At 52.7% G+C, this 27,561-nt stretch overlaps 1 protein-coding gene across 1 annotated transcript; it reads left to right on the top strand.

The window, feature by feature from the left end:
* The first annotated feature begins 488 nt into the window (after positions 1–488).
* CD5 (CD5 molecule) lies at positions 489–27,561 on the top strand. The gene is made up of 11 exons (XM_054439771.2): positions 489–615; positions 13,413–13,451; positions 17,294–17,599; positions 18,033–18,095; positions 18,352–18,693; positions 20,714–21,007; positions 22,646–22,771; positions 23,624–23,677; positions 24,755–24,874; positions 25,474–25,564; positions 26,007–27,561. Exons 1-10 carry the CDS (start codon positions 561–563, stop codon positions 25,560–25,562), a joined length of 1,488 nt encoding a protein of 495 aa, XP_054295746.2. The 5' UTR covers positions 489–560; the 3' UTR covers positions 25,563–25,564; positions 26,007–27,561.

The raw sequence follows: 27,561 nt of genomic DNA, 5'->3' as shown, positions 1-27,561 counted from the left end.
GCCAAACAACACCTGTGGAAAGTCAGCTCAAACTTCCAACCTCATCCCTCACAAAGGGGGAATGGAGGGTTTGGTTCTGGCTCTCACTGGAGTCTGCAGCAAGAACTGGCATCATGCTGCCCATTTCCCGCCTCTCCCCGCCCAGACCCCTGCCTCAGGGACACCTGTCCTCAGCCCAGCCCTCAGCTGCAGCTAGGCCTTCAGCCTCTGTAACCCCCGCTCAGGGTCCCCACCCCCTGCAGCCCTGTCCCTCCACGATGTGTGGCCTTGTCCTGTGTGGGGGTGGCCGAGAGCACTGCCCCAGCCCTGGGTACCTTGGGCAGGAAGCTGGCAGAGGCCAGGGCTGCCATTCAAACAGGGGCAGGTGGTTTTGCCAGGAGGAAGTTGACAGTTCAACTTCAAACATGGGTGACGCAGGCCCCACACTGCCTGCTCCCCGTCCCACCCCTCCCTGAGCACACCACCCCGCCCTCTCCCTCTCTGAGAGTGAGATACCGGGCCAGACACCCTCACCTGCGGTGCTGAGCTGCCCAGGCTGAGGCAAGAGAAGGTCAGAAACCATGCCCATGGGGTCTCCGCAACCGCTGGTCACCTTGTACCTGCTGGGGATGCTGGGTGAGTACCCCTTCCGGGTGTCCTGTGAACACCCGGGCTCGCTCCGGTGCAATGAAGGAGTTCCCAGTTTTACCTAAGGCTGACTCTGGGGTCCATATGTCACCCCTCTGGAGCGTTGTGGACATTTGGGGCCACTGGGATCCCTGCCTGCCCCCACTAAGCCGCAGCTTGGCCCTCTCTCCTGCATGTCCCACCCGCCAGGAGCACAACCTTGCCTCTCTCACGCGCTATTGAGAACCCTGCTTTACCCTTCCAGTGCAAGAGAGACTGCAGGGAGGACCCGCATCCGATGGGGCCCAGACAACTTGATTCCTAGGCTGAGTCGGATTTTAGCAGAGCACTCAGGCCTCCCTCTGCGGGGTCCCCCACTGACAGCCCAGCCTTTACTTGGTCACCTCCAGAGACATGGAAACTCGCCGTCTCCGAGGCAGCTCTGATGATGCTCTGGACGGACAGTGCGCCGAGGCAGGGTGGAGCCGCCTCTGAGGACGATGTCTGAGCAAATGTCAAGGACTCATAGCGGAAGTCCTAGGCCCTCTCACGCCCAGTCCTGGGTCAGTCCCAGAGGGGCCCAGCCAGGTTGGCTGGGATGAGTACACGCTGGGCCTGCTCTCACTCCAGCCCTGGGTTGTCTCACCCTGTGTGACCTCAGATAGGTCCCCAAGCCTCTCCAGGCCTTGATCTCCCCATTTATGAAATGTGGGGGTTGGGGATGTGAACTGGATGAGGCCTGACCACTTCCTGAGGATTTAGAAGGTCTGGCAGGGTGACAGAGGTGCGTGACTCTGGGCTGGAAACAGGAGGATGCGAGCAGCTTCCAGGCTGGCAGGGAGAGGGTCCGGAGGCCTTGCCTGCCTGAGCAGGGAGCCTCAGCAGCCTTCTAGCGAAACTGGGTGTGCAGGTGTGAGTGTGGGGGAATGCGTGTGTGTGCGTCTGTGTGCATGTGTATGAGAACTGTGTGTGGGGGAATGTGTGAGTCTGTGTGTGAGTCTGTGTGTGTGAGTCTGTGTGCATGTGTGTGAGAATTGTGTTGGGGGAATGTGTGACTGTGTGAGTCTGTGTGTGAGTCTGTGTTCATGTGTGTGAGAACTGTGTGGGGGGGAATATGCGGGTCTGTGTGTGAGTCTGTGTGTGTGAGTCAGTGTTCATGTGTGTGAGAACTGTGGGGAGGGGAATGTGTGAGTCTGTGTGTGTGAGTCTGTGTGCATGTGTGTGAGAACTGTGTGGGGGGGAATGTGTGTCTGTGTGTGAGTCTGTGTGTGAGTCTCTGGGCATGTGTGTGAGTACTATGTGTGGGGGAATGTGTGACTCTGTGTGTGTGAGTCTGTGTGTGAGTCTGTGTTCATGTGTGTGAGAACTGTGTGTGGGGGAATGTGTGAGTCTGTGTGTGAGTCTGTGTGTGGGAGTCTGTGCGCATGTGTGTGAGAACTATGTGTGTGTGCTTTCATGAGCACAATGCGGTCTCCAAAGGCATGATTATTTCCCCAACACATGTGACAATGGCATCTTTGCACACATGTTCACATGGCTCTTCTCACATGTAACAACAACAGGTACAAAATGCCTTCTGTCCCAAAGTAAGAGGCCTGGGACAGACCTCTGGCTGGCTTCGGGGACCCTGCTGAGGAGGGACCAGGCCCTTAGACCCCCCACCTGCTCCTCACCTCTGGCCTCAGACTTCACTGAGATTGGGAGGCTCCCAGCTGAGTATGGCAGCCCGTGTCCTGCTCTAGGGCCCTCCCAACTGAATCCCATCATGGGTGAGGCTCCTGATGGCACCAGGCAAGTCCCCTGGCCCAACACAGGCCACAGTCAGGAAGACTTGGAAGTAGCCCCTTCACCCCCAGTATGGGGACCTCCTTGAACCCCAGGAATACTCAGTTCCCAGTGTCTGAGTGAGCCAGTGGGTACCAAGCATTCCCTTTGTTCAGTGGGTCACTGTTAATAAAGCACTTTTACAGCCATTTTCTGCTGCAAGCTTCACAACAGCCAATGAAGTAGGTGGGCCCATTGGCCCCATTTTACAGCGGGGAAAAGCGAGGCCCAGGAAGGCCGAGTGCAAACCCAGAGTGCAGCAGCTGGTGCACAGCCGAGCCGACCCCAGCCCAGCATTCCTGCCTTCGCAGAGGCCCCTCCCTTAGCTAAAAGGGAAGGCCACCAAAACCACTTCCGTGTGCAGGAAAATGGCCCCGGGACACAACCTCCACCAGCAGAGATACAGCCACCAGAGCTGGGGACACCAAGGGCCAGGGCTGGGGCTGGGGCTGGAGTCAAACAGTGCAGGCACCCTTTGAGCCACTCCTAGGAGAGATGAAGCAATGCCAGAGCCCTGGGGACACCATAGCCTCCTGGCTGGCGTCGGGGCTTGGGGACCTCTGGATCCTGAGGCATGAAGATGCCCCCAGCATGCCTGGGTGCTAGTGACCGGCCAGGGCTTCCCACAGCTGCTCCCCTCTCAGCCCCAGCCTGCCTGGACAGCTGCCGGCAGTGAGGCGGGGAAGCAGCTGTAACAACTGCACATCCCTGACTGGCCCAGCCGATGCGACTCTAAAAGCCAGCACTGGGACATGGGAAAGTCATGGACTCTGCAGTTTGAATTCCAGTCTGCCACTTACCAACTGGGCGACCTTGGACTAGTTCTGTAAGCCTCAGTTTCCTCATCTGTAAGCTGGGTGCAACAGTACCTCATAGAGGCTTACAAGGATTCAATGAATCAATGCACACAGAGCTTAAGTACAATCCTGGCATATAGTATAGTAAGTACTCAATAAACAATAGTAACAGCAACAACTGTGATTATTATTATTACCAGGGTCAGCAAGAAACAATGCGAGGTAGGAGCCTATGGGGAGGAGGGTCTTGCCCAAGGCCTGCACAGCCATCAATCTCTCTACCCCTCAATCCTCTTGCACAGGCTATTTATTCACTAATTCATTCATTTTTCATCTACAAATATTACTGAGCATCTCCTGTGCATCCAGCTCTGTGCAAAACACTGGGGACACAGGGACCAAGGCAGGAGTCCCTGCCCTCAAGGATCTGACCAGCTAACAGGAGACCTGTTAGAGAACACGAGTAAGCAAGCACCAAAGACTGGGCATGGTGGCTCATGCCTGTAATCCCAGCACTTCGGGAGGCCAAGATGGGTGGATCACCTGAGGTCAGAAGTTCAAGACCAGCCTGGCCAACATGGTGAAACCTCATCTCTACTAAAAATACAAAAATTAGCCAGGAGTGGTGGCACGCGCCTATAATCCTAGCTACTCAGGAGGCTGAGGCAGGAGAATCGCTTGAACCTGGGAGGCGGAGGTTGCAGTGAGCCGAGATCGCGCTCCAGCCTGGGCAACAGAGCCAGACTCCATCTCAAAAAAAAAAAAAAAAAAAAGGCACCCAAAATATTTACACATTTTGAAATACTGAGTGTAATGCGGAGAACAGCAAGTTCCTCAGGCACAATACAGTCTGCACTAGGATAGGAGGACATCCCTTTGGCTGGGCAGGCAGGGAGGGCCTCTCTAAGGAGGCGAGGTCTCATCTGAGAATCTGAGACCTGAATGAGGGACGGAGCCAGCCAGACAGAGAAAAAAGGGAAGAGGGTCCCAGGCAGAGTGGATGGCAGGGCAAAGGCAAGGGGGAAGGACAGGCCTGAGAGGGTGGGGCTCCTACTGGGAGCAGGGCAGCAGGCCCACTGTCCCAGGCTGGGTGAGGCCCTGGTTGGATCATGCTCCTCGAAGACCCAGAGCTCCTCACCTCCAGGAGGGAATGAAGGGAGCTGGGGGCCCAGGGGCTGGCACTGGCCTTCCTGGTCACTCTGTCGCCACCAGTTCAGAGAGGTTTTCCCCGCAGTGCCCAGGCGGCAAATTCAGCTCAACCGGACAAAATTGATTGAACATCTACTCTGTGTGTGTGTGTGTGTGAAGTTGAACATGTACTCTGTGTGTGTGTGAAACTGAACATCTACTCTGTGTGTGTGTGTAATTGAACATCTACTGTGTGTGTGTGTGAAACTGAACATCTACTGTGTGTGTGTGTGTGTGTGTGAAACTGAACATCTATTCTGTGTGTGTGTGTGAAACTGAACATCTACTGTGTGTGTGTGTGAAACTGAACATCTACTGTGTGTGTGTGTGAAATTGAACATCTACTCTGTGTGTGTGTGTGAAACTGAACATCTACTGTGTGTGTGTGTGAAACTGAACATCTACTCAGTATGTGTGTGTGAAATTGAACAACTACTCTGTGTGTGTGTGTGAAATTGAACATCTACTCTGTGTGTGTGTGTGAAACTGAACATCTACTGTGTGTGTGAAACTGAACATCTACTCTGTATGTGTGTGTGAAATTGAACAACTACTCTGTGTGTGTGTGAAATTGAACATCTACTGTGTGTGTGTGAGAAATTGATTGAACCATCTACTGTGTGTGTGTCCATGTGCACATGTGCTGTGTGTGCATATGAACACGTATGTGCACAGCCCTGTGGAGGGGAGCTTTGGAGCAATGCAGACCTACTTTGATTTCTGCTTGGCCACCCACAAGTGAACATCTCTCAGGGTCTCATCTATAAAAATAGGGGTTCCTTGCTGTGTCTACCTCAAAATATCACTGCAATCATTACATCGGGTTTATTCAGAGACTAGGTATGGATTGAACACCTACTATGTGCCAGATGCTGTTCTAAGTGCTGAGGACACAGCAGTGAACAAAACAGTGGAAAATCCCTGCCCTGGTGGATCTGGCATAATAGTCAGGGTGTGATGGGGAGACAAACAAGAGACAAGCTAAGCTAGTGATTATGCGAATACTAGACGGTCATGAGAGGTGTGGAGACAGACAGATAGAGGAGGGCTGGGACCGGAAGCCTTGGCGGGGTGTGAGGTACCTGGGGAGGATTCAGCGGCTCTCATGAGAAGATGATATTTGAGTCAATATTTGAAAGAAGGGAGTGAGCCCACCGTGTGGGACCTGAGGAGGAGCGTTGCAGGCAGAGGGACCTCCAGTCGCAGGTCAGTGGGGGGTCGATGAGGCAGCCCCCATGAGGACTTGGGCTTTTTCCCCCATGCACTGGACAGCCACACAGGAGCAGAGAGGTGAGCATAACTCTCACCTCTCCAGGTCCTCAAGTGCATCTTGAACCCCAGGCCAGATGCATTTGGAAATTCAGAAGGTTTCAGATTGTAGAAGGAAATACTGTGTACATACTGTGCGCTCTTAACACACGCAGTGAGGCCTGGGGCAGCACCCTGTGTTCAACACATTCCCATTTCTGCAGTGAAACATGAATTTGCACACTTAGAGGAATGTAAAGACAGCAAACACCCTCCCACCAAATGCATTAGAACAAGACTTTTAGATTTTGGATTTTGAATTGCAGATAAGAGACTGTGGGCCTGGATCACTTCCTCTATAACTACCAGTATCACCGTGACCGTCATCATCATCATCATCATGTACCTTTCAAGGCCTGAATTTCATGGTGTCCAGAGGGACCCTAATACTCCTCTCCGGGGGATAGATACGGTAGGAATAGCATAGGAAATGGGTGGTGGCAGTCTGCAGAGACGACAAGGGTCCCATGCACTGCCACAGATTCCCACAGAGGCATCCGGAATGAACCCCTCCCTCCTTCTGGCCCCAGTTTCCCCCATCTGTACTCCAGAGCAAGCAGGCTCTGGGGCCTCCCTGGGGTAGATTCCCACAGGCCCTGTCAGATGATGGAGACAGGGTTTCTCTCCTGACTCTACCGCCAGCTAGCTGTGTGACCTTGGGCAAGTCACTCAGTCTCTCTGAACCTCAGTTTCCTGATCTGAAAATGGAGGTGAGCATGGTCCCTTCTTCACAGGGCTGTGGGTAGAAAGAACGAGCCTAGTGCATGAGAGAGCTTTGGGGTAGGTAAAGCTCTAAACAAAACCAAAGCCTTGTCTGTGTGACAGCAGAGACACCGTATATGGTGCGAAACTCACGCAACAGCAGACCACTAGCGCGAGAGAGAAATAACAGTTCAAACAGCAAAGGTCATTCTGCCCGTGACCCACTGCCCGCTCACTGGGACAGGCCCTGGGTGAGCCAGGTTAGAGACCTGGATCTGCTGTTCCTTCCTGCAGACTCCATTCCCAGGCCTCTCCTGGTGTAAGCCCAGTGTGATTCTGTATGTGTTTTGCACATAAAAGCGGCCTAATCATAAACCAATCATTTCATCTGTGCTCAACCCAAGAAAGGGAATTTTGGTCCTTTACGACCTTCGTTTCCCTAAAGCCCCGATACGGCTCCAACTCTACAGATGACTGTCGTTTCAGAAAAGAGGGGCTTCTGACCTTTCAAGTCAGCCAACATAGAGGATTCGAGGAAGGAAAATCCAGAATCCTCCCCAAAACACAGGCAGATCTATTGTATTTCATGGACATCGATGGCTGTAGCTTATGGGGAGGTCTGTAGCTTATGGGGAGGCTGTAGCTTATGGGGAGGTCTGTTAGAAGGAATCACTGTTTACGGGAAAAAGGGAACACCTGACTTGCAAACTACACTAAATCAGTCGTAGGTTTTTTATCTGTGGAACAAAGTGGTGATAGCCCCCCGTCCTCTGAGGCTCCAGGAAGAAATGGGGTCTTCTGTGAAAAATCCTTGTCCTGGGGTCTGCACAGGGTAAGGATGCTGTCATTTTATTATCATCGGTCATTATCACAGACCTGTGAATCCGGGTGCCTGCCGAACCCTAAGCAGGCCACACCCTTGCCTCCATTTCCCAGGGTGCAGGGGCGGCGTCAGATGTAAATCCTGAAGGGTCCAGGCAGGACCTAGGAGTGAGCCAGAGGCAGGGGCCAGGAGTGCAGTTTACGAAGCCAGCTGCCCTGGGCTGAATCCTGGCTCTGCTGAGCTCTCACTCCCATGCACCACGACAGCCTCCTCCTCTGTAAACTGGGACCCATCATGCAAGTCAACAAATATTCATCTGTAATTCCAAAGCCCAAAAAACATTTGTAAGTTTGTGGCAAATGCATTTGGTGCAAATCCTGACCTGAACGAATGGGAGGCTATTTATAATCTTGACGCATCCCACTTAGTGTGAAACTGCATATGTTTCGCTGCAGACACTGCCATGTGTTTGAAGCCAGGTCTCTCCAGACACATGGCGACCATAGGGTGCCAGCGAAGCGTTGACAAAACAGAAGGCAAGGGCCACCGCCACTGCCTGGGGCCGCCAGAGGCACAGCCAGTGGAGCCAGGATGTCCTATTTTTCAAAAACGCCTGGATCTTGAAATGTGTTTAAAAAGCAAAACAAAATTAAAAGAAACCTTTTTTTTTTTTAATTTGGCTCAAAAAAATTTTAAACACTATGCAGAGCAAATACAACTCATAGGATGCCGTAATGAGAGCCAAAATGAGAGGGACGGGGAGGAGGATATTAATGTCTTGGAGCTGCTTTCGGGAAGGCATCGAATCCTCACCAAGACCTCAGGGCAGGCAGGGCCAAAAATATTCTCTCTGCCAATGCAAAGACAAGAGACGGGGGCTCCGGGGGTGTGATAAGCCTTCTGACTTCTTTGGCCCTGAGTTTTGCCTGGGTTTGCCCAGTCCAGGCCCTAAATTGTGGGAGCTTCAAGGGGAGGTTGGCAGGAGAAGGAAGGGGTCTTCAGAGAATTCTCATCCGTAGTCCCAGTTGCTCGGGGTGAGGTGTGGCCGGCGGATAAGGAAACGGCATAGCATTTCCAGGCCTCGGGGGCCTCCTGGTCTCGAGTCTCAGGGATTCTGTCCGCAGCTTTGGCAATAGCAGGCGCCTCAGGCTTCATGAGGCTAGGAAGGATGGCGCAGGAGTAAGCTGTAGACCCCCCAGAGGGGGTCAGGGAGACCCTGAACACAGACCGCAGGGCTCAGGGGATGGAGGGTGCTGGTCTGACCCCTGTGAGAAGCAACTAAAAAATGGAAATAGGTTGTGGACCCTCAAAACCTCAATGTTCATTCTGCTCCCCGGATTATAAGTGAAAAACAAACAAGCAAATAAAAAAAAACCTGAACATATTCGTGGACAGGCAGAAAGAATATACACTACACACTTAGGAAGCTTCCAAGTCAGCTGTACATCTCACTGCCCTCCCTCCACCAGCTGCTGAAATCCATCAGGAGCTAAAGATTATAGATCGTAGGTGTTTGAACCAGGGGGAAGGTGAGGGATTAATCTTTATAGGTTAAGAAACTGAGCCCAGAGAGGCTGAGTGGCTTGCCAAGGTCACACAGCACTTCATAGCTAAGTCTTCCCACTGCATGTTTTACTGACTGAATGGAATCACAAGTTCATTCCCTTTGATCAGGATTGCACACCAGGGTGGTGCAGGAATCAATGAAACCTGGGGCAGGCCATCATAGGCTTCCTGCTGGAGGGAAGGGAGGCAGTTTGGGCCTCACTGGCAAAAGCTCAAGCTTGACTCAGTGCCAGGCAGCTAGGTTTGAGTTCGGGCCCCAGCACTCATTAGCTGCTTGGACAAGTCATTTAACCCCTCTCAAGTTTCCTGGTCTGTAAAATTGGGACCAAAATAATAGTACCTACTTTATAGCATTGTGGTGAGGACAGGGAGAGTTAATGTGTAAAAGGCCCGGAAGAGTGAAAACTTTTAAAGTGTTGGTGATGGTGACAGTGATGGTGATGATGATGGTGACGGCGATGGTGATGATGATGGTGACGGTGATAGAGATGGAAGGAGAGGAGAGGAAGTGCTGCTCATCTGGGGACCAGACAGGCACCCGGAGGAAGGTTCCAGGGCGACGCTCTAGTACGCATAAATATCTTTTTTATTAAAGCATTTGTTAGAGCATTTTTTAAAGAATTTCACTTGGTTCTCCAGCTTGTTCAGTCTTTCCCGAGAATGTTCTCTGAGCAAGACCCAGGCTGTTCTGTGTGAAATCTGCCAAGATTGTCAGGCCCAGTCCCTGTCCCCAGGCCTTCAGGGTCTGGCTGCACGAGCGCTTCCAGGTCAGATCCAGGTGGTGTTCATCTCTGCATCTCCAAACCTGGCACTCTGGAGGAGCAACTGGGTGGCTGGGAGCAGAGAGCATGGGTTTTGGAGTCAGACACATGGTTCGACTCCACCCGCCAGCCATATTACACGGGACAGGGCATTTGCCCTCTCCTGACATTTATACCAGGAACGTACTCAACTCTCATGATGGTGCTGTGTGAAAGATTAACAATATCTGTGATGAACCATACCAAGGGCTAAGTATGCAGCAGGTGCTCAATAGTTGGCAGCTGCTGTTAATAATGAACATTGTGTATGATGACTCGGGAAATAGAGATGCTCCTTGGCCTACAGTGGGGTTACTGATAAACCCATTATAAGCTGAAAACATCCTAAGTCAAAAATTCATTTAATACCCCAATAAACCCATTGAAACTTGAAAAGTCATAAGTTGAACCACCTTAACTCTGGACCGTCTGCGCGAAGTTTCCAAGTTAGGAGAAGGAAGTGGTGAGCCCCATGGCTTGGCTCTGTGTGCTCCTGGACAGGGAATCTTCCCGCTGGGAAAGCTCCCCGAGGGTCTGCCGCCCTGGGCACAGCTTCCCCCAGCCCAGCCTACTCCACAGATCAGTAGCACCAGCTCTGAGCACTGAACACAGGCCAGGAAGCACTGGGCTAAGCCCTTTACACCGATTAGCTCATCTCATCTTCACAACAGCCCTAGAAAGCTAGTCCCATGCTCATCCTCATGCTATGAGTGAGGAAATCGTGGCTCGGAGGCACAGAGACAGGACAGACGTGCACCCCAGACTCTATAGGCAGGAAGTGGCAGAGCTGATACTCAGAACTGGAGCAGTAGAAAGTTATCGGTGACTGAAAACCCATCCTGAGCTGTGTAGCACTGAAGGGCAGATCTTCGGACTCCCACTCCCCACAGGCGGCACTTCAAGCTGCCTTAGCCCTCGAGACTTAGCCAGAGGGATGACTCCTTCAAGGCGGACTGCCCTGCTCCTGATGGGCCGCTGGGATGAGAGGGAGGTGGGAATGAGAGGTCAGGAGTGAGAGGCGAGGGCAGGGCAAAAGGGGCTCCTTCCTGATCTCTCGCTAGCTGGACATCTCCCCGATGGCCTCCTGAGGCTGCCCTGCCCATTGCAATAGATCAGATGATTGGCTGGGCCCGGTGGCTCATGCTAGTAATCCCAGCACTTTGGGAGGCTGAGGTGGGTGGATCACCTGAGGTCAGGAGTTCAAGACCAGCCTGGCCAACATGGTGAAACCTCATCTCTACTAAAAGTACAAAAACTAGTTGGGCGTGGTGGTGCATGTCTGTAATCCCAGCTACTCAGCAGGTTGAGGCAGGAGAATTGCTTGAACCAGGGAGGCAGAGGTTATAGTGAGCCAAGATCATGCCACTGCATTCCAGACCGGGCAAGAGAGCAAGACTCTGTCTCAAAAATAAAAAATAAAAAATTGATCAGATGATTGACAACTAGACCATCCCTTTCCACCCAGGCCAGAGCTCTGTACGCTTCCCTGTTTATGAGAATAACCTTCCCCTTCCAAGGCCCGTGACTCCTAGAGCAACAGCCACGAAAGTATCTTGCAGATTCAGAGGAAACTTATCACATGGCGATGATGACTTCATTACAAAGAGTCTTGATTCGGGGACGAGGATGAACTGTGGAGCACATCACCCCTTAAAATTCAACCACCAGCTTGAGAACACTCAAGCAAGAACAGCTTTTTCAAAGCACACATTTTTTTAAGAGATGGGGTCTTGCTATGTTGTCCAGGCTGGACTCAAACTCCTCGGCTCAAGTGATCCTCCTGCCTCAGCCTGCTGAGTAGCTGGGACTACAGCCTGGAGCCATTGGCCCAGCTAAACACACCTATTTTTTAACACCAAGCAACAATTTCTCACAAACAATTTGAACACAGCCTTTCACTATTAATATATAAAGCAGTCTCCTTGACCCAGTGCCGTAAATCCAAGAGTAAATCCAAGTCAGACAGATGGAAATTAAAATACTGTACCTGCACCCTAACTGATCATGCTAGGTGGTGAATACAGAGGTTAAGCTTTGAAGCCACGTGAGCTTGCTACTCCACCTCGTCCCCACCCAAATTAAACCTTTTCCCCAGCCACAGATGAGCTGCTCTGCTGAGAGCCCCGCAATGGGCCACTTTGCCCCCGCTCCACAGTGAGACAAGGCTACAAGGAGGCAGAGCTTCCACGTGGTCCACACAGGGGAAGGCTGGTTCCCTGCAGACCCCTGTTCCCTGGGCCCGTCGCCTTGGCTCCCTTGCCAACTAGCTGGCTACACTACTGTGGGCAGGTCCTGCCATCTCTTTGAGCTTGGTCTTCTCCAGAAATGGGCAGCTGTTAAAGATAAGTGTCTGTCATTCTTACCCTGCCTTGGGAATGCTAGAAAGTAGCAAATGTTCTCTTGGTTCCCTTTCTTGCTCATTTCTTTCTTTCCTTTTTTTTTTTCTTGTAAAGACAGAATCTCACTCTCTCACCCAGGCTGGAGTGTAGTGGTGCAATCTCAGCTCACTGCAGCCTCCACCTCCCAGGTTCAAGCAATTCTCCTGCCTCAGCCTCCCGAGGAGCTGGGATTACAGGCACGCACCACCACACCGAGCTAATTTTTGTTATTTTTAGTAGAGACAGGGTTTCACCATATTAGCTAGGCCAGTCTCAAACTCCTGACCTCAAGTGATCCCCCCACCTCGGCCTCCCAAAGTGCTTGGATTATGGGATGAGCCACTGTGCCCAGCCCCTTTCTGGATCATTTCTCCATTCTCTAGAACTAAGGAGCTCAAACTTTTTTGAGTGGAAGTAACATGCGGGACATTTTTACATTGCAACCCCCAACACACAAAAAGTGATCAGTGCATTCTGACATTCTCTTTTTTATTTATTAAAAACAAAAAACAAAAAAACAGGGTCTTACTCTGTTACCCAGCTAGAGTGCTGTGGCATGATCATAGCTCACTGCAGGGTCCAACTTCTGGGCTCAAGCAGTTCTCCCACCTTGGCCCCCTTAAGTGCTGGGATTACAGTCATAAGCCACCGTGCACGGCCTCTCTATTCTACTCCATTTCATTTTTTTAAAAATTGATGGCCTGAGTGCCATGGCTCACACATGTAATCCCAGCACTTCAGGAAGCTGAGGCACAAGGATCACTTGAGCCCAGGAGTTCAAAACCAGCCTGGACAATATAGTGAGACCCCATCTCTACATATACATACATACATACATACATACATAGTAAAAAAATTAGCCAGGCATGGTGGCTCATGCCTGTAATCCTAGCTACTCAAGAGGCTGAGGTAGGAGGATTCTTTGAGCCAGGGGGGTTGAGGCTGCAGTGAGCCGTGATCATGCCACTGCCTTCCAGCCTGGGTGAGGAGAGTGATATCCTGTCTCAAAAAGTAATAATAGTAATAATTGATGGTTACATTATTACAAAGGTTAGCATGAGGGAATTTGAGGTAGGGAGTAATGGAACTGGTGTATACCTTGATCGTGATGGCAGTCGCACACATCTATATATGTGACATTCACGGAATCATGCAGTAAAGAAAAATCAACTTCACGTATGTTCATTTTAAAAGTAACGTTTTTTAAGAAGAAAAAAAACGGACAGTTGCAACCCACTAAATAGAATTCATATCACTCAGGGGTTCCAACCTGGAGTATGAAAATTCCTGTCTCTAAAACCCATGAGAGTGGATAGGGGGAGGCAGAAAGGGCCATTGCTCAGGCTGTGGGTGGGTGAGCTGGGGAGAAGGGAGAGGGTGGGAGGTTTCATTTCCTTACCCTCCTCTCTCCTTTCTGCAGTCGCTTCCTGCCTTGGACGGCTCAGCTGGTATGACCCAGGTAAGGAAGAGCCACGTGGAGAAAGGCCTGGGGCAGGGGGAAAGTGGGGCTGTGGTTTCATCAGGCCATCGGGGACCTCTCCATGAAGCCATCACTTCTGCCAGAGTGAACCCCACCCTGCAGAGAGAGTGAACCCCAGCATACACACAGGCACATAGATGCAGACACTGCACATCTAAGATGCTCACATGTAGGTGGGTGCCCTCGACAGCCGTAAATCACCCACAAATGCCAGATCTCATGATAATTATTATGACCCACTCACCATGCACAGAAAACACTCCAGCTCATAAATGTACCTTGCAAAGTCCTATTTCCTACCCAATCCTCCTGACAGACACTCCATGGTCAAAGATGTTTAGAGCAGAGTCTGCAGAGAGAGGCTGCAGACTGATGGTGAAGTGTGTGGAATGTCCAGCCTTAGAGGTTGGAGTTTAGTCATAGAGGCTGTTTCCCAAATAGGGTTCCATGGAACATGTTGGACAAAGGGCAGGCAACACAGCATCTCCCACTGAAGACTGACAGTGTACACCGGTCCAGTAAAGGATCTGAGAAATCCTGCAGCGAAGAAATACATGACACTTTTTAACCCAGCAGTTTGCACCCTTATTTCACCACAGACCTCTCCTTCACATTGACTGAGATAATATCGTGCTGAATGTACCTGGGGAGAATTGTGGCTGAAGGGTCTTGAGATGCCACTGTGCAGCCAGAGGGGGTGACAGGGGCCTTGGCAGGCCCTAAGCACGATCTGGACCCTGCACTGGCAACCTAGCTCCAAGCTTTGGCACACTGCTTGACCTCTTGAGCCCCAGTTTCCCCAGCTGTAAAATGGGAAGAAAATCTCTTGCCTGGTGAAGCTGCAACGAGCCAGCTCGCTGGGCGGACAGCCTGCAAAGCATCCCACCGATGTTAGGTGTTGAGACGCGCTCGTTCTGCCTCTAACTAGCCAAGTGCCCTTGGCAAGCCCTGGCCCTGAGCTTTGGCCCCAGAGTGTCCTCGTCGGAAGAAAAGGGCAGCTTGACCCACCGTGGTTCCCGACTAGAGAAAACCTCCCCCTCAGAATCACTTGGGAGAGACTTTCACATTTCTAAAAATTTCCTGAATCGGTGACACATTCATCCAGCTCAAAAATTTAAAAAAATATAAAAAGATCTGTAGTGAAGAGTCTCACTTCCATCTCTATTCCCGTCTATCCCAGTCGCCCCCGACGTTGACCCCAACACCCCAGGTAATGACCAGGTTTATTTGTTTTTTGCATATTCTTCAAGGAGCTCTTTATGCAAATACACACACATATCCCCCACACAGACCCCACACACACACACCACACATACACATAACCACACAACACACACACACCACCACACACACCACACACACACCGCACACCACACACACCCCATACACACCCCACACACACACCACATGCACACTACACACACCACACACACCACATACACCACACACACCACACACACACCACACACACATGCACACTACACACACCACACACACACACCCCACACGCACCACATACACCACACACCACACACACATGCACACTACACACACCACATACACACCTCATACACACACACACCACCACACACACCACATGCACACTACACACACCACATACACCACCACACACACCACATACACCATAAACACACCACACACACACGCACACTACACACACCACACACACCACATGCACACCACACACACCATACACACCTCACACACCACCACACACACCACATGCACATTAGACACACACCATACACACCACCACACACCAAACACACGCAACACACACACAACACACCACATGCACACTACACACAACACACACACAACACACACACACCACATGCACACCACATGCACACTACACACACCACAAACACATGCACACTACACACACCACATACGCACTACACACACCACCACACACCACATGCACACTACACACACCACATACACACCATAACCACACACAACACATGCACACCACACACCACATACACACCATAACCACACACAACACACACAACACATGCACACTACACACGCCACACACACCACACAACCACCTACACCACACACACACATGCACACTACACACACCACATACACCACCACACACACCACACACACCACAGAACCACATACACCACACACACCACACACACACGCACACTACACACACCACACACATCACCACACACCACACACACACCCCACACACACACCACACACATCACGCACCACCACACACACATGCACACTACACACACCAGACACACACACCACACACACCACACACCACATACACCACACACACCACACACGCACACTACACACACCACACACCACACACACCACATGCACACTACACACACCACACACACACCTCACACACACCACCACACACACACATGCACACTACACACACCACATACATACCCCACACACACACCACACACACCACCACACACACATCACAAACACACTACAAACACACCACACACACTATGCCACACAGACACACACCACACACACATATATTTTTCCCCTCATAGAGTTTGATAAAATCACACAAGACACATGTCTACCCATGACCCAGCAATTCCACTCCTAGGTATTTACCCAGGAGAAATGGAAACGCCCGCACAAAGACCTGTATGTGAATGTTCACAGCAGCTTTATTCATAGTAGGCAAAACCCGGAAACAAATCAAATGGTGAATGGAAAACAAATGTGGCATGTCCGTGTAGTGAACTATCATTCGGCAATAAAAAGGAATGAACTACTTATGCGTCCAACAACATAGCTAAATCTCAAATACATGCTAAGCGAAAAAAGCCAAACCAAACAAAAATAAAATATATGCTGTATATGAGTTCATGTCTATGACATTGTAGTGCAGGCAAAACTCATCTTTTGTGACAGAAAGCAGATCAGTGTTTGCCTGAGGCTAGATTCAGGGAAATTAACTATAAAGGGGCCTTAGGGAACTTTCTAGATGATGGAAATGTCCCATATCTAGATTATGGTGGTGGTTACATGCATGTATACGTTTGTCAAATTCCATCGAGAACAGTACCCTTAAAATGAGTGCATTTCACTGTATGTAAATTTACCTCAATAAATTTTTTTTTTTTTTTTGAGATGGAATCTTGATCTGTTACCCAGGCTGGAGTGCAGTGGCGCGATCTTGGCTCACTGCAACCTCTGCCTCCCAGGTTCAAGCAATTCTCCTGCCTCAGCCTCCCGAGTAGCCAGGATTACAGGCGCCTGCCACCACATCCAGCTAATTTTTGGTATTTTTTCTTTTTTTAGTAGAGACAGAGTTTCACCATGTTGGCCAGGCTGGTTTCAAACTCCTGACCTCAGGTGATCTGCCCGCCTCAGCTTCCCAAAGTGCTGGGATTACAGGCATGAGCCACCACACCTGGCCTAAAATTAATTTTTAAAGATCTCTTAAAAAGCAGACACCAGCCCCAATCTCAGACCCCTTGAGACAGAACTTCCAGGACAGGGGCCATCCTGCTGGACAGTGGATGCCGAGAACACCTTGCCCATTTATCTGAGCTCCCTTCTGGCTCTGAAATATGGAGCCCCACCCTCCTGGGTCTAGCTTCGGGGCTGCCTGGGTCAGGGCCCTCTGGGAAGCCCCTGCAGTGCCCCAGAAGGGACGAAGCTCACAAGGAGCGAGGCAGGCAGCCCACGGGGCAGGAGGGAGCTCGACTGGGCGTCCTAGGGAGAAGGCAGTGAGGGGTGCCAGTGGGGAACCCCTCCCAGCCTGACCCCCACCACATCTTTCTGACCCCCAGATTTCCAGGCAAGGCTCACCCGTTCCAACTCCAAGTGCCAGGGCCAGCTGGAGGTCTACATCAAGGACAGATGGCACATGGTTTGCAGCCAGAGCTGGGGCCGGAGCTCCAACCAGTGGGAGGACCCCAATCAAGCGTCAAAAGTCTGCCAGCGGCTGAACTGTGGGGTGCCCTTAAGCCTTGGCCCCTTCCTTGTCACCTACACACCTCAGAGCTCAATCATCTGCTACGGACAACTGGGCTCCTTCTCCAACTGCAGCCACAGCAGAAATGACATGTGTCACTCTCTGGGCCTGACCTGCTTAGGTGGGTAACTAGCCAGCCACACGGGCACCCTGGGCCTGGGCGCCAGCCCCAAGGAGACTGCCCAAGGCCTGTGATCTAGGGTCTGAGCAGGCTGGTGGAAGGGGTGGGGGGACCCCAGTTTATAACCACTCCCCAAGACACATACCAGGAGGGGGACTGGAAGGGGCCAGCACCCATCTGTAGGATGGCAATGGAGGACCTAGTTCTGCCAATCACTGACTTCATCGTCGCCTCTGAACCTCCATTTTCCCATCTGTGAAGTGGGGTGGTACTTCTCGCCTCGCAGGAGGCTTAGAGACAACATGTGGGTCAAGTGGACCTGGTGTGCCAAGCGGCACTCACGCCAGGAGCTCCTGGTCCTCTCAAGGCTGCCAGCTGCCCCCGGGCCTCCCCACACCACCCATTCCTCCCTCATCAGAGTGTCTCATTGCAGAGCCCCAGAAGACGACACCTCCAACCACAAGGCCCCCACCCACCACAACTCCAGAGCCCACAGGTAAGAGGATTCCGAACCCCCCATAGGGAGTCAGAGCTAGCAAATCAAAACCCAGGATGCCCAGTTACATTTGAATTTCTGATAAAGGTGGAAATGTTTAGTATTGGTGTGTTCTATGCAATATTTGGGACCCCATCACCTCCCAAGGCTAAGCGTTAGTCAGCAGTTGTCCACAAGTTGGGGCCAAACAGCAAGGAGTGCCCAGGAAGACCTTGGCGCTCAGGCTGGCTCCCCCTCCCACTCTCTCCTCTCCTAGCTCCTCCAAGGCTGCAGCTGGTGGCACAGTCTGGCAGCTGGCACTGTGCCGGCGTGGTGGAGTTCTACAGTGGCAGCCTGGGGGGTACCATCAGCTATGAGGCCCAGGACAAGACCCAGGACCTGGAGAACTTCCTCTGCAACAACCTCCAGTGTGGCTCCTTCTTGAAGCATCTGCCAGAGACCGAGGCAGCCACAGCCCAAGACCCAGGGGAGCCACGGGAACACCGGCCCTTGCCAATCCAATGGAAGATCCAGAACTCAAGCTGTACCTCCCTGGAGCATTGCTTCAGGAAAATCAAGCCCCAGAAAAGTGGCCGAGTTCTTGCCCTCCTCTGCTCAGGTAAGTGAGACCTGGCCAAGCCCCATGACGCCTTCTGCTGCCCTGGGTGGGGTCACAGAGCATCTCAGAAGGTCAGGGAACATGTGTGCAGCACAGGGCACTAAGGAGAATACAAGGGAAGTGGAGGCCTGGTCTTGACCTCTAAGAGGTAACAAGGGTTGGGGTGGGGAGGATGCATCCACACTCAATGCCTTGATAATCTCTGCAAAGCTACACACCCCACGCCCAAAGGAACCACTGGCTCAGCTGCCACATGGGGAAAGGGAGTCGGCAGGACTTCCAGGAAGAGGCAAGGTCTCTTCGTGGGTCTGGGGGAGAAAAAAAAAAATGTCTAGGTAGGAATTATGGCTTGTGCCAAAGATGGGGCACTTGGAAGGGTGGGCCTTGCAGGAAGGGCATTTGTAAATCCCAAGAGTTGACACTGCAGCAATGGTGAGAGGTGGGAGATCCCTGAGGCCCGGGGTCAGAGCACAGCAGGCAAAGAGAGAAACAGAGACAGCCCCCAAGAGGGCTCTGCAGAGGGTCCTGCGCCATGCGCTGACAAGGTAAAGAGAACGACGCCGCTGTGTGGTTGAGGGGAGGAGGCAGGTGAGACTGAGTCTGTGAGACCCCAGTGGGCCAAACCAGGATCAATGAAGAAAACTAAAGGAAAGAAACCGCAGCTGAAACGAAGGGAGAATCTTCGTTCTCCCTCCGGAAGTAGTGGGTTCCCATGGCCGGAAGTGTTCTCAGTAAAGTCCGCACTGTACTTACCGAGAGCTTACTTCATACAGGGACCATCCCTGGCCATTCTAAATTTTTCACATGGACTTAGGAGGTGGGTGTTATTATTATCATCCCTTTTCACAGTGAGGAGGCTGAGGTTTAGAGAGGCTAAACCTCTCGCCCAGTACTATAGAGCACTTGCTGGGATTTCTGTTCAAGCAGGGTCACTCTAGAGCCTGTTTTCTGAGTCTTAGTGACTCAGTGTGGTCCTGGACCAGCAGCAGCTGGTTAGAAATGCAGGTGCTCAGGCCCCAGCCCGGACCTTCCGAATCAGAATCCACTTTTCAGCAAGGTCCTCAGTGATTTATGTGCACAAATCTAGGAATCACTGCTCAGGGCCACCTGGCTGTCCTGCAAGCACGCTGGGTTCCTGGTGTAAATTAGTAAAATGCTGCCCCTCCCCCAGCAGAAGCAGCTCCCAAGGGACTCTTGGCCTGATGAGGGAAGCAGGGGCTGGCTCGCAGTCCCACCCGCCCCTCAGCTACTATCCTTCCTGCAGGCTACAACCTGTAAAACCATACCCAGGGTTCTTGGCTTGGAAGCTTCTTCTAAATAGATTTACTAGGGCTTTGAAGGTGGATGTTGCTATGGAAACTGGCCAAAGCTGGTGAGATCACAACTCTCTCTAAACTGAGCATGTGTGGGCCTCAGCTACGGACTCCCAGGCCCCACCCTGGCAGGCAGAAATAAATGCGTGCCTCTGTTGAGCCAGGCCCCACTTGCTGAAAGCCTGGCCCTCAGCATTCAGTGCCTGGGCAGCAGGATCTGTCCCAACTGTGAACTGCCAGGACTCAGGGCAGTAGGTCTTTCCAACCCCCGGGCCTCAGTTTCCCTCTTCTGAAAAGTCCTCCTTCTTCCCAAAGTGCAGCGGGAGAATGACAGGATGTTTCCAAGTGAGAAGTGGACCTAGGTGGAGCCTATTTCCCACGCTCTTCTCTTATCTCCACCTGGCATGGAGCTGACTCCCTGCTTGTGGCTGCCAACAGCCTCCTTGCAGAAAGCGCCTATGCTGCTGTGTCTCAGGATGGTGCTGGCAGCTGCCCAGAGGCACCAGACAGTGCTGTGTCAGGGGAAGAGCCACAGAGGGTACCAGAAGGAAGGAAGGGCAGAAAGGAAGGCTGGCTCTCCTGGTGGTCCCACAAAGTGCCTTCCCCTAGCCAGGGCTCTGATTTGCCAGTGGCATGGGGCCCCAGGAAGCAGCACACAGGCTCAGGGTCACACTTGCACCCTCCTTTCCCATTGCTTCCCCTCTCAGGTTTCCAGCCCAAGGTGCAGAGCCGTCTGGTGGGGGGCAGCAGCATCTGTGAAGGCACCGTGGAGGTGCGCCAGGGGGCTCAGTGGGCAGCCCTGTGCGACAGCTCTTCATTCAGGAGCTCACTGCGGTGGGAGGAGGTGTGCCGGGAGCAGCAGTGTGGCGGCGTCAACTCCTATCGAGTGCTGGACACTGGTGACCCAACATCCCGGGGGCTCTCCTGTCCCCATCAGAAGTTGTCCCAGTGCCATGAACTTTGCGAGAGAAATTCCTACTGCAAGAAGGTGTTTGTCACATGTGAGTTGGCCACAGCCCACAGTGGGTGGAAGCAGTTACAACTTTACCTCTAGGACCTGGTCAGGGTGCATGTCTCTAAAGGGCAGCCCTCGGGAGCTAGACAGAGAGTCCCAGAGACCCAGAAAGGATGGAGAGAGGGAAATTGGAGGGCCAGGGAGCAAGAGTACTCAGACAGCAATGGGCATGAACAATAACAGGAGACAGGGCAAGCAACAGGCAGATCACTGTCAGGCAGCTGATGAGTCATAGAACTTCTCCTTCTGCCTTCTACTTTTGCAAGGTGGAAGCCAGAAAATCAAATAGCACATATTTGCTACATGAATGGTAACTAAATGGCAAGTAAAAGAGAGAAATGGATGGATGGATGGATGGATGGATGGATGGATGGATGGATGGATGGATCAGTGGGTGGATGGATGATGGAGGGATGGATGGATGGACGGATGGATGGATGGATGGATGGATGGATGGATGGATCAGTGGGTGGGTGGATGGATGGATGGTTGGGTGGGTGGATGGATGGATGGTTGGATGGATGGATGAATGGATGGATGGATGGATGGATGGATTGGTGGGTGGGTGGATGGATGGATGGATGGATGGATGGATGGATCGGTGGGTGGGTGGATGGATGATGGATGGATGGATGGATCAGTGGGTGGGTGGATGGATGGATGGTTGGATGGATGGATGAATGGATGGATGGATGGATGGATGGATGGATGGATGGATGGATTGGTGGGTGGGTGGATGGATGGATGGATGGATGGATGGATGGATGGATCGGTGGGTGGGTGGATGGATGATGGATGGATGGATGGATGGATGGATGGATGGATGGATGGATGGATCAGTGGGTGGGTGGATGGATGGATGGTTGGATGGATGGATGGATGAGTGGATGGATGGATGGATGGATTGGTGGGTGGGTGGGTGGATGGATGGATGGATGGATGGATCAGTGGGTGGATGGAGGATGGATGGATGGATGGATGGATGGTTGGATAGATGGATGGATGGATGAATGGATGGATGGATGGATGTATTGGTGGGTGGGTGGATGGGTGGATGGGTGGATGGGTGGATGGATGGATGGATGGATGGATGGATGGATGGATGGATTGGTGGGTGGGTGGATGGATGGATGATGGATGATGGATGGATGGATGGATGGATGGATGGTTGGATGGATGGATGGATGAGTGGATTGATGGATGGGTGAGTGGATGGATGGATGGATGGAGAGAAGGATGGATGGACAGATGGATGGATGGATCAAGAATAGAGGCCCAGCTGGCTATTGGTATATGATCATATATTGGTTTATGATGGTATATGATGGCAAGGTGATCACTAATAACTGGCAAATGGTAGAAAATTAAATAGCTTATAACAAGTGTGGCAAATGATAGCTAGATGATCAACTGTTAGATGATAAATGGTGGGTGGGTTAGTGGGTAGCAGGGAATTCTAGAGATAGACGGAGGGACAGCCAAATAGATCATTGCCTTCCGTGCATGCTGGTGAATTTCTCAGATGAGCAAGGATGACGGCGGAAGCCAGGCAGCCAGCAGCTTCCCTCCCACAGTTTTTCTCCCCCCAGGACTGGGACTGACCTAACTCTTCCTCCTTCTCCAGGCCAGGATCCAAACCCCGCAGGCCTGGCTGCAGGCACAGTGGCAAGCATCATCCTGGCCCTGGTGCTCCTGGTGGTGCTGCTGGTCGTGTGCGGCCCCCTTGCCTACAAGAAGCTGGTGAAGAAATGTAGGTGTCATGGCCCTGAGTGGCTCTGTTCCCACGTGCAGAGACTGGACGGGCTGCACTAGATCCCCCGGAGGAAGGGTCGTGCCTCTAGAGAGCTGGGCGCGCAGGGCACCTCTGCTTCACCACCCAGCCTTCCCCTCTCCTGCCCATTAGCCATTTTCTGCCCCAAGTAACAGAAACAGAAAGTAAACAAAATTGCAATTGCTCATTTGTCCATCTCTGGAGCCCAGCTGAGACCCATTCCAGGTCAGAGAGAAGGTGTGGCCATTCCCAAGGCTGTGGCAGGCCCAGAGGGTGTTCAGCACGGCCTCTGATGGCAGGAGACACACATCCCAGGCCTAGCCCCACCACTTACCACTGCCCGGGATGCTGATTGGGACACTTCCTCTCTCTGACCCTCAGTTTCTTCATCTACCAAATGGGCGATTGCACACTTTGTGAACGTGGGGGGTTGTTCTCCTTGCCTTGCAGAACTTAAGAGGAAATTATTCAGACAAAGAAGTGAGAGGGAAGAGATTGGGAACAGAGGGCCCAGCAGGACAGTGTTGGGTCCTAGTGCCTGCCCAGGTCTAGTTCCAAACGCCTGTGGTCTTTTCTCCTGGGGAGCCGGGCACCTCTACACCATCCTCAGCCTGCTCCTTTGGCACAGGATGGCTGCAATTCCCTTCCCGAGCAAGTTAGGAAACCGAGGCCTACGAGAGACTCCAGGGGGCAGAGCCCAACAGCCCTGCCCTCAGCTGCACCTGCCGCCACCATCTCCCTCCCAGGCCCAGCCCCGTCCCCACCCCTGCCTGTCCCCCCACACACTCCTGCCCCCACCACTCTGATGTGCCTTTCTTGTCTCTTGCCCAGTCCGCCAGAAGAAGCAGCGCCAGTGGATTGGCCCAACAGGAATGAACCAGAACAGTAAGTGTCCCCGGAGGCAGGAGCCTCCCTCAGGCCCTGGACAGAGGAGGCCATGGAGGCAGAGTCGAGGCTCTCTGCTGACCACAGACGGAGCCTGTGGCTGCTTGAAACCTCTGATCTCCACGGTGCTTGTCTGACGTGTAACTGTGGCCAACAGACGTCCCCACACCAGGGAGGGCGGAGGCTTCTTGATGGGCAGATGGCTGAGCGGTTTCTACCGCTGAAGCCTCAGAGTATAGAAACATCTCATGGTATCCTTTCTGTCCCTCGCCTCATCTCTAGGGTCCCCAGCAGCCCTCGCCTCCTCCAGCAGCATTCCCCAACACAGTGGCCAGTGGATGTTCACAGGCAGCACTCACAAAAGAGTCCTCCCTGATCAACAGATCTGGAAAACCATGAGTTAGGCACAGCTAAGCATGGCTATTTCAGGACTTATCAGAACCTTAATGGGCATTTTTGTATTGCCCATCTCCAAAGCAAGGATCCATTAAGAAGGGCTGTCCAAGCTATTTTCATCATGGAACAACTTACAAGGCCAGTATTAGGACATTTTGGTGCAGCCAGCCCAACACCATCCCTGGTCTTCATCCTCCCTCCTTCCAGCCACAGTCAGAGACACCCTAATGGATGGAGACATGGTGCTCTTCCTGCCGCCCATTCCACCTTCTTCCCTCTTCAAGTCCAGGGCCAAATCCTTCAAGAGGGCTCTGTGTTGCCCAGCCTTTCTTAATAACATACAGGCCCTCAGCTCCTGGAGGGCAGGGAGCAGATCTGTCCCGTCACCTGTGCTCCAGTCTCCTGCTTGGTAAATGCTTGATGACTGACTCACGGAAGGCCCCACCCCACCAGTCAGATTGCTGGGTTACCCAAACCTGCTCTAAAAGTCTGCTGCTGATACTGCTAGCATGAACCTCCCGGGAAGAGAGGAGAGGGGGATGCATTGAAGGCGCTGTGGGTGCCTTTGCCCTCTCCCCGCTAACATCATGGGAATAGATTAAAGTTCTGGGCACCTGCTGGGGAAGGAGGCGGAGGACACAGCCACAAGTCTAACGACACTGTCTCCTACCATCTGCCCAGTGTCTTTCCATCGCAACCACACGGTGACCGTCCGGTCCCATGCTGAGAACACCACAGCCTCCCACGTGGATAACGAATACAGCCAACCTCCCAGGAACTCCCGCCTGTCAGCTTATCCAGGTAAGCACCAGCGGGTGCTCCCAGGCACGCAGGCAGGGCTGCAGCAGGCCGCCAAGGCAGGTCACGTGATGCCCTTGAAGGTCGGGTGATGGCCCAAAGACAGGATGGAGACCCCAGGGTGCAGGGGGATCAAACGTCGCAGGATGCAGCAGGGGTGCGGAAGGGATGTAGCCTTTACGGGCCCCAGCTGTCCCGTTTGAGACCATGAAATACTTATCTGGAGAGAAGAATGCACTCAGAAAGCCATCAACCCCAGCCTTGCTGTGACCTAATGGGCCTGTTTCCCTGCAGGGCCTTGAGGGGCCTGGATGGTAAATGAGGCCCCTTGGATTCCTCCAGGCCAGAAGAGAGCCATTAAGTGGGCTGCAGGAGCGCTGTACTAAAGGCTCCCTGACTGGCACTACCAATTAAGCCCCAGGGAGCCTGGAGTTCAGCATCATTAGTGAACATTTGGCTGATTTGATCAAAACAGATATGGGGCTGTCACCGGCTCATAAAGCCCCTGTGATCTTCCAACCCACTGTGGGCAGCGGCTCTAGGATCCAAGGGGCTCTGTGGAGTCACAAACCCTCTGCAAACAGCGTCCTTTCTTTCCCCAGCTCTGGAAGGGGCTCTGCATCGCTCCTCCACGCAGCCTGACAACTCCTCCGACAGTGACTACGATCTGCACGGGGCTCAGAGGCTGTAAAGGTGAGCCCGTCTCCAGCCTGACCCCAGCACCCCGGGGTCCCCCACAGTCCTGGGGGTGAGCAGCAGCCACTCAGTGCCTCCCCTCAGTCCCACCCTGCCCATACATGAATAGGGGACCCCCCAGCCTCTTGATTCTTGTAAAGGGAAAGACAAACGTCCGCTGCTTAGGTTATACGAGCTGGTTTGACAATTAGAGCAGAACAATCATGGACCTTAACAATCAACTCTTAAACTCCATTCGGAAGGCCACACAGGCAGAGTCCCTAAGAGCTCCGTGATGGAATCACACCCCTCTAGAGCTGCCAACCTGCCAGCGGGGAGAAGGAGCCCCTGGCTCAGGACAGCAGCCATCCCCAAGATGGAGCCCAGAGCATGGGTCCCCGACCTCCCTGCATCACCTCTGCGGTGTCTTCCTCTAACACATTTCCTTCTTACCCCACAGAACTGGGATCCAGGAGCAAAGCCAAGAGCCAGACCTGTTTGTCCTGAGAAAACTGTCCGCTCTTCACTTGAAATCATGTCCCTATTTCTACCCCGGCCAGAACATGGACAGAGGCCAGAAGCCTTCGGGACAGGCGCTGCTGCCCCGAGTGGCAGGCCAGCTCACACTCTGCTGCGCAACAGCTCGGCTGCCCCTCCACTTGTGGAAGCTGTGGTGGGCAGAGCCCCAAAACAAGCAGCCTTCCAACTAGAGACTCGGGGGGTGTCTGAAGGGAGCCCCCTTTCCCTGCCCGCTGGGGAGTGGCTTCTGAGTGAAATCGGCTTTCTCCTCAGACTCTGTCCCTGGTAAGAAGTGACAAGGAAGCTCTCAGCGGGGCGAGTGCATTTTGAATAGTTCTTTGTAGGTAGTGCTTTTCCTCCTTCCCGACAAATCGAGCGCTTCGGCCTCTTCTGTGCAGCATCCACCCCTGCGGATCCCTCTGGGGAGGCACAAGAAGGGGACTCCCGGGGACCTCTGCAGCCGTGGTGGTCAGAGGCTGCTCACCTGAGCACAAAGACAGCTCTGCGCGTTCACCGCAGCTGCCAGCCAGGGGTCTGGGTGGGCACCACCCTGACCCACAGCGTCACCCCACTCCCTGTCTTGTGACTCCCCTCCCCAACCCCCTCATCTAGACACTTCCTTTCCACTGACTGTCAAGCCCACAGGGCACCAGTGCCACCCAGGGCCCTGCACAAAGGGGCGCCTAGTAAATGTTAACCAACTTGGTTTTTTGCTTCAGCCAGCAATTAAAAGTCCCAAGCTGAGGTAGTTTCAGCCCATCACAGTTCATCTTCTAACCCAAGAGTCAGAGATGGGGCTGGTCATGTTCCTTTGGTTTAAATAACTCCCTTGACTAAAACAGACTCCTCTAGTACTTGGAGATCTTGGACATACACCTAATCCCGTGGGGCCTCGGCTTCCTTCACTGCAACTGAGAAGAGGAGGTCTACCCAGGAGCCTGGGGTCTGATCAAGGGAGAGGCCATGCGCAACTGCGGCGGCTCCCTAAGAAGGTGAAGCAACGTGGGAACACATCCTGGGATGGGGCCTTTCTCCACGCCATTGGATGCTGTATCTCCTGGGAGCACAGGCATCAATGGTCCAAGCCACAGAATCCAAGTCTGGAAGAGCAAAAGGGAGTTACTAGGATATGGGGTGGGGTGCTCCCAGAATCTGCTCAGCTTTCTGCCCCCACCAACACCCTCCAACCAGGCCTTGCCTTCTGAGAGCCCCGTGGCCAAGCCCAGGTCACAGATCTTCCCCTGACCATGCTGGGAATCCAGAAACAGGGACCCCATTTGTCTTCCCATATCTGGTGGAGGTGAGGGGGCTCCTCAAAAGGGAATTGAGAGGCTGCTCTTAGGGAGGGCAAAGGATCTGGGGCAGCCAGTGTCTCCCATCAGTGCCTTTTTAAATAAAAGCTCTTTCATCTATAGTTTGGCCACCATACGGTGGCCTCAAAGAAACCATGGCCTACTTAAAAACCAAACCAAAAATAAAGAGTTTAGTTGAGGAGA

This window comes from Pongo pygmaeus, chromosome 9 (genome assembly GCF_028885625.2).
Source record: "Pongo pygmaeus isolate AG05252 chromosome 9, NHGRI_mPonPyg2-v2.0_pri, whole genome shotgun sequence".
NCBI classification, from domain to species: domain Eukaryota; kingdom Metazoa; phylum Chordata; class Mammalia; order Primates; family Hominidae; genus Pongo; species Pongo pygmaeus.
The sequence above is the reverse complement of the archived record's forward strand: the minus strand, read 5'-3'. Positions and strand labels throughout refer to the sequence as shown.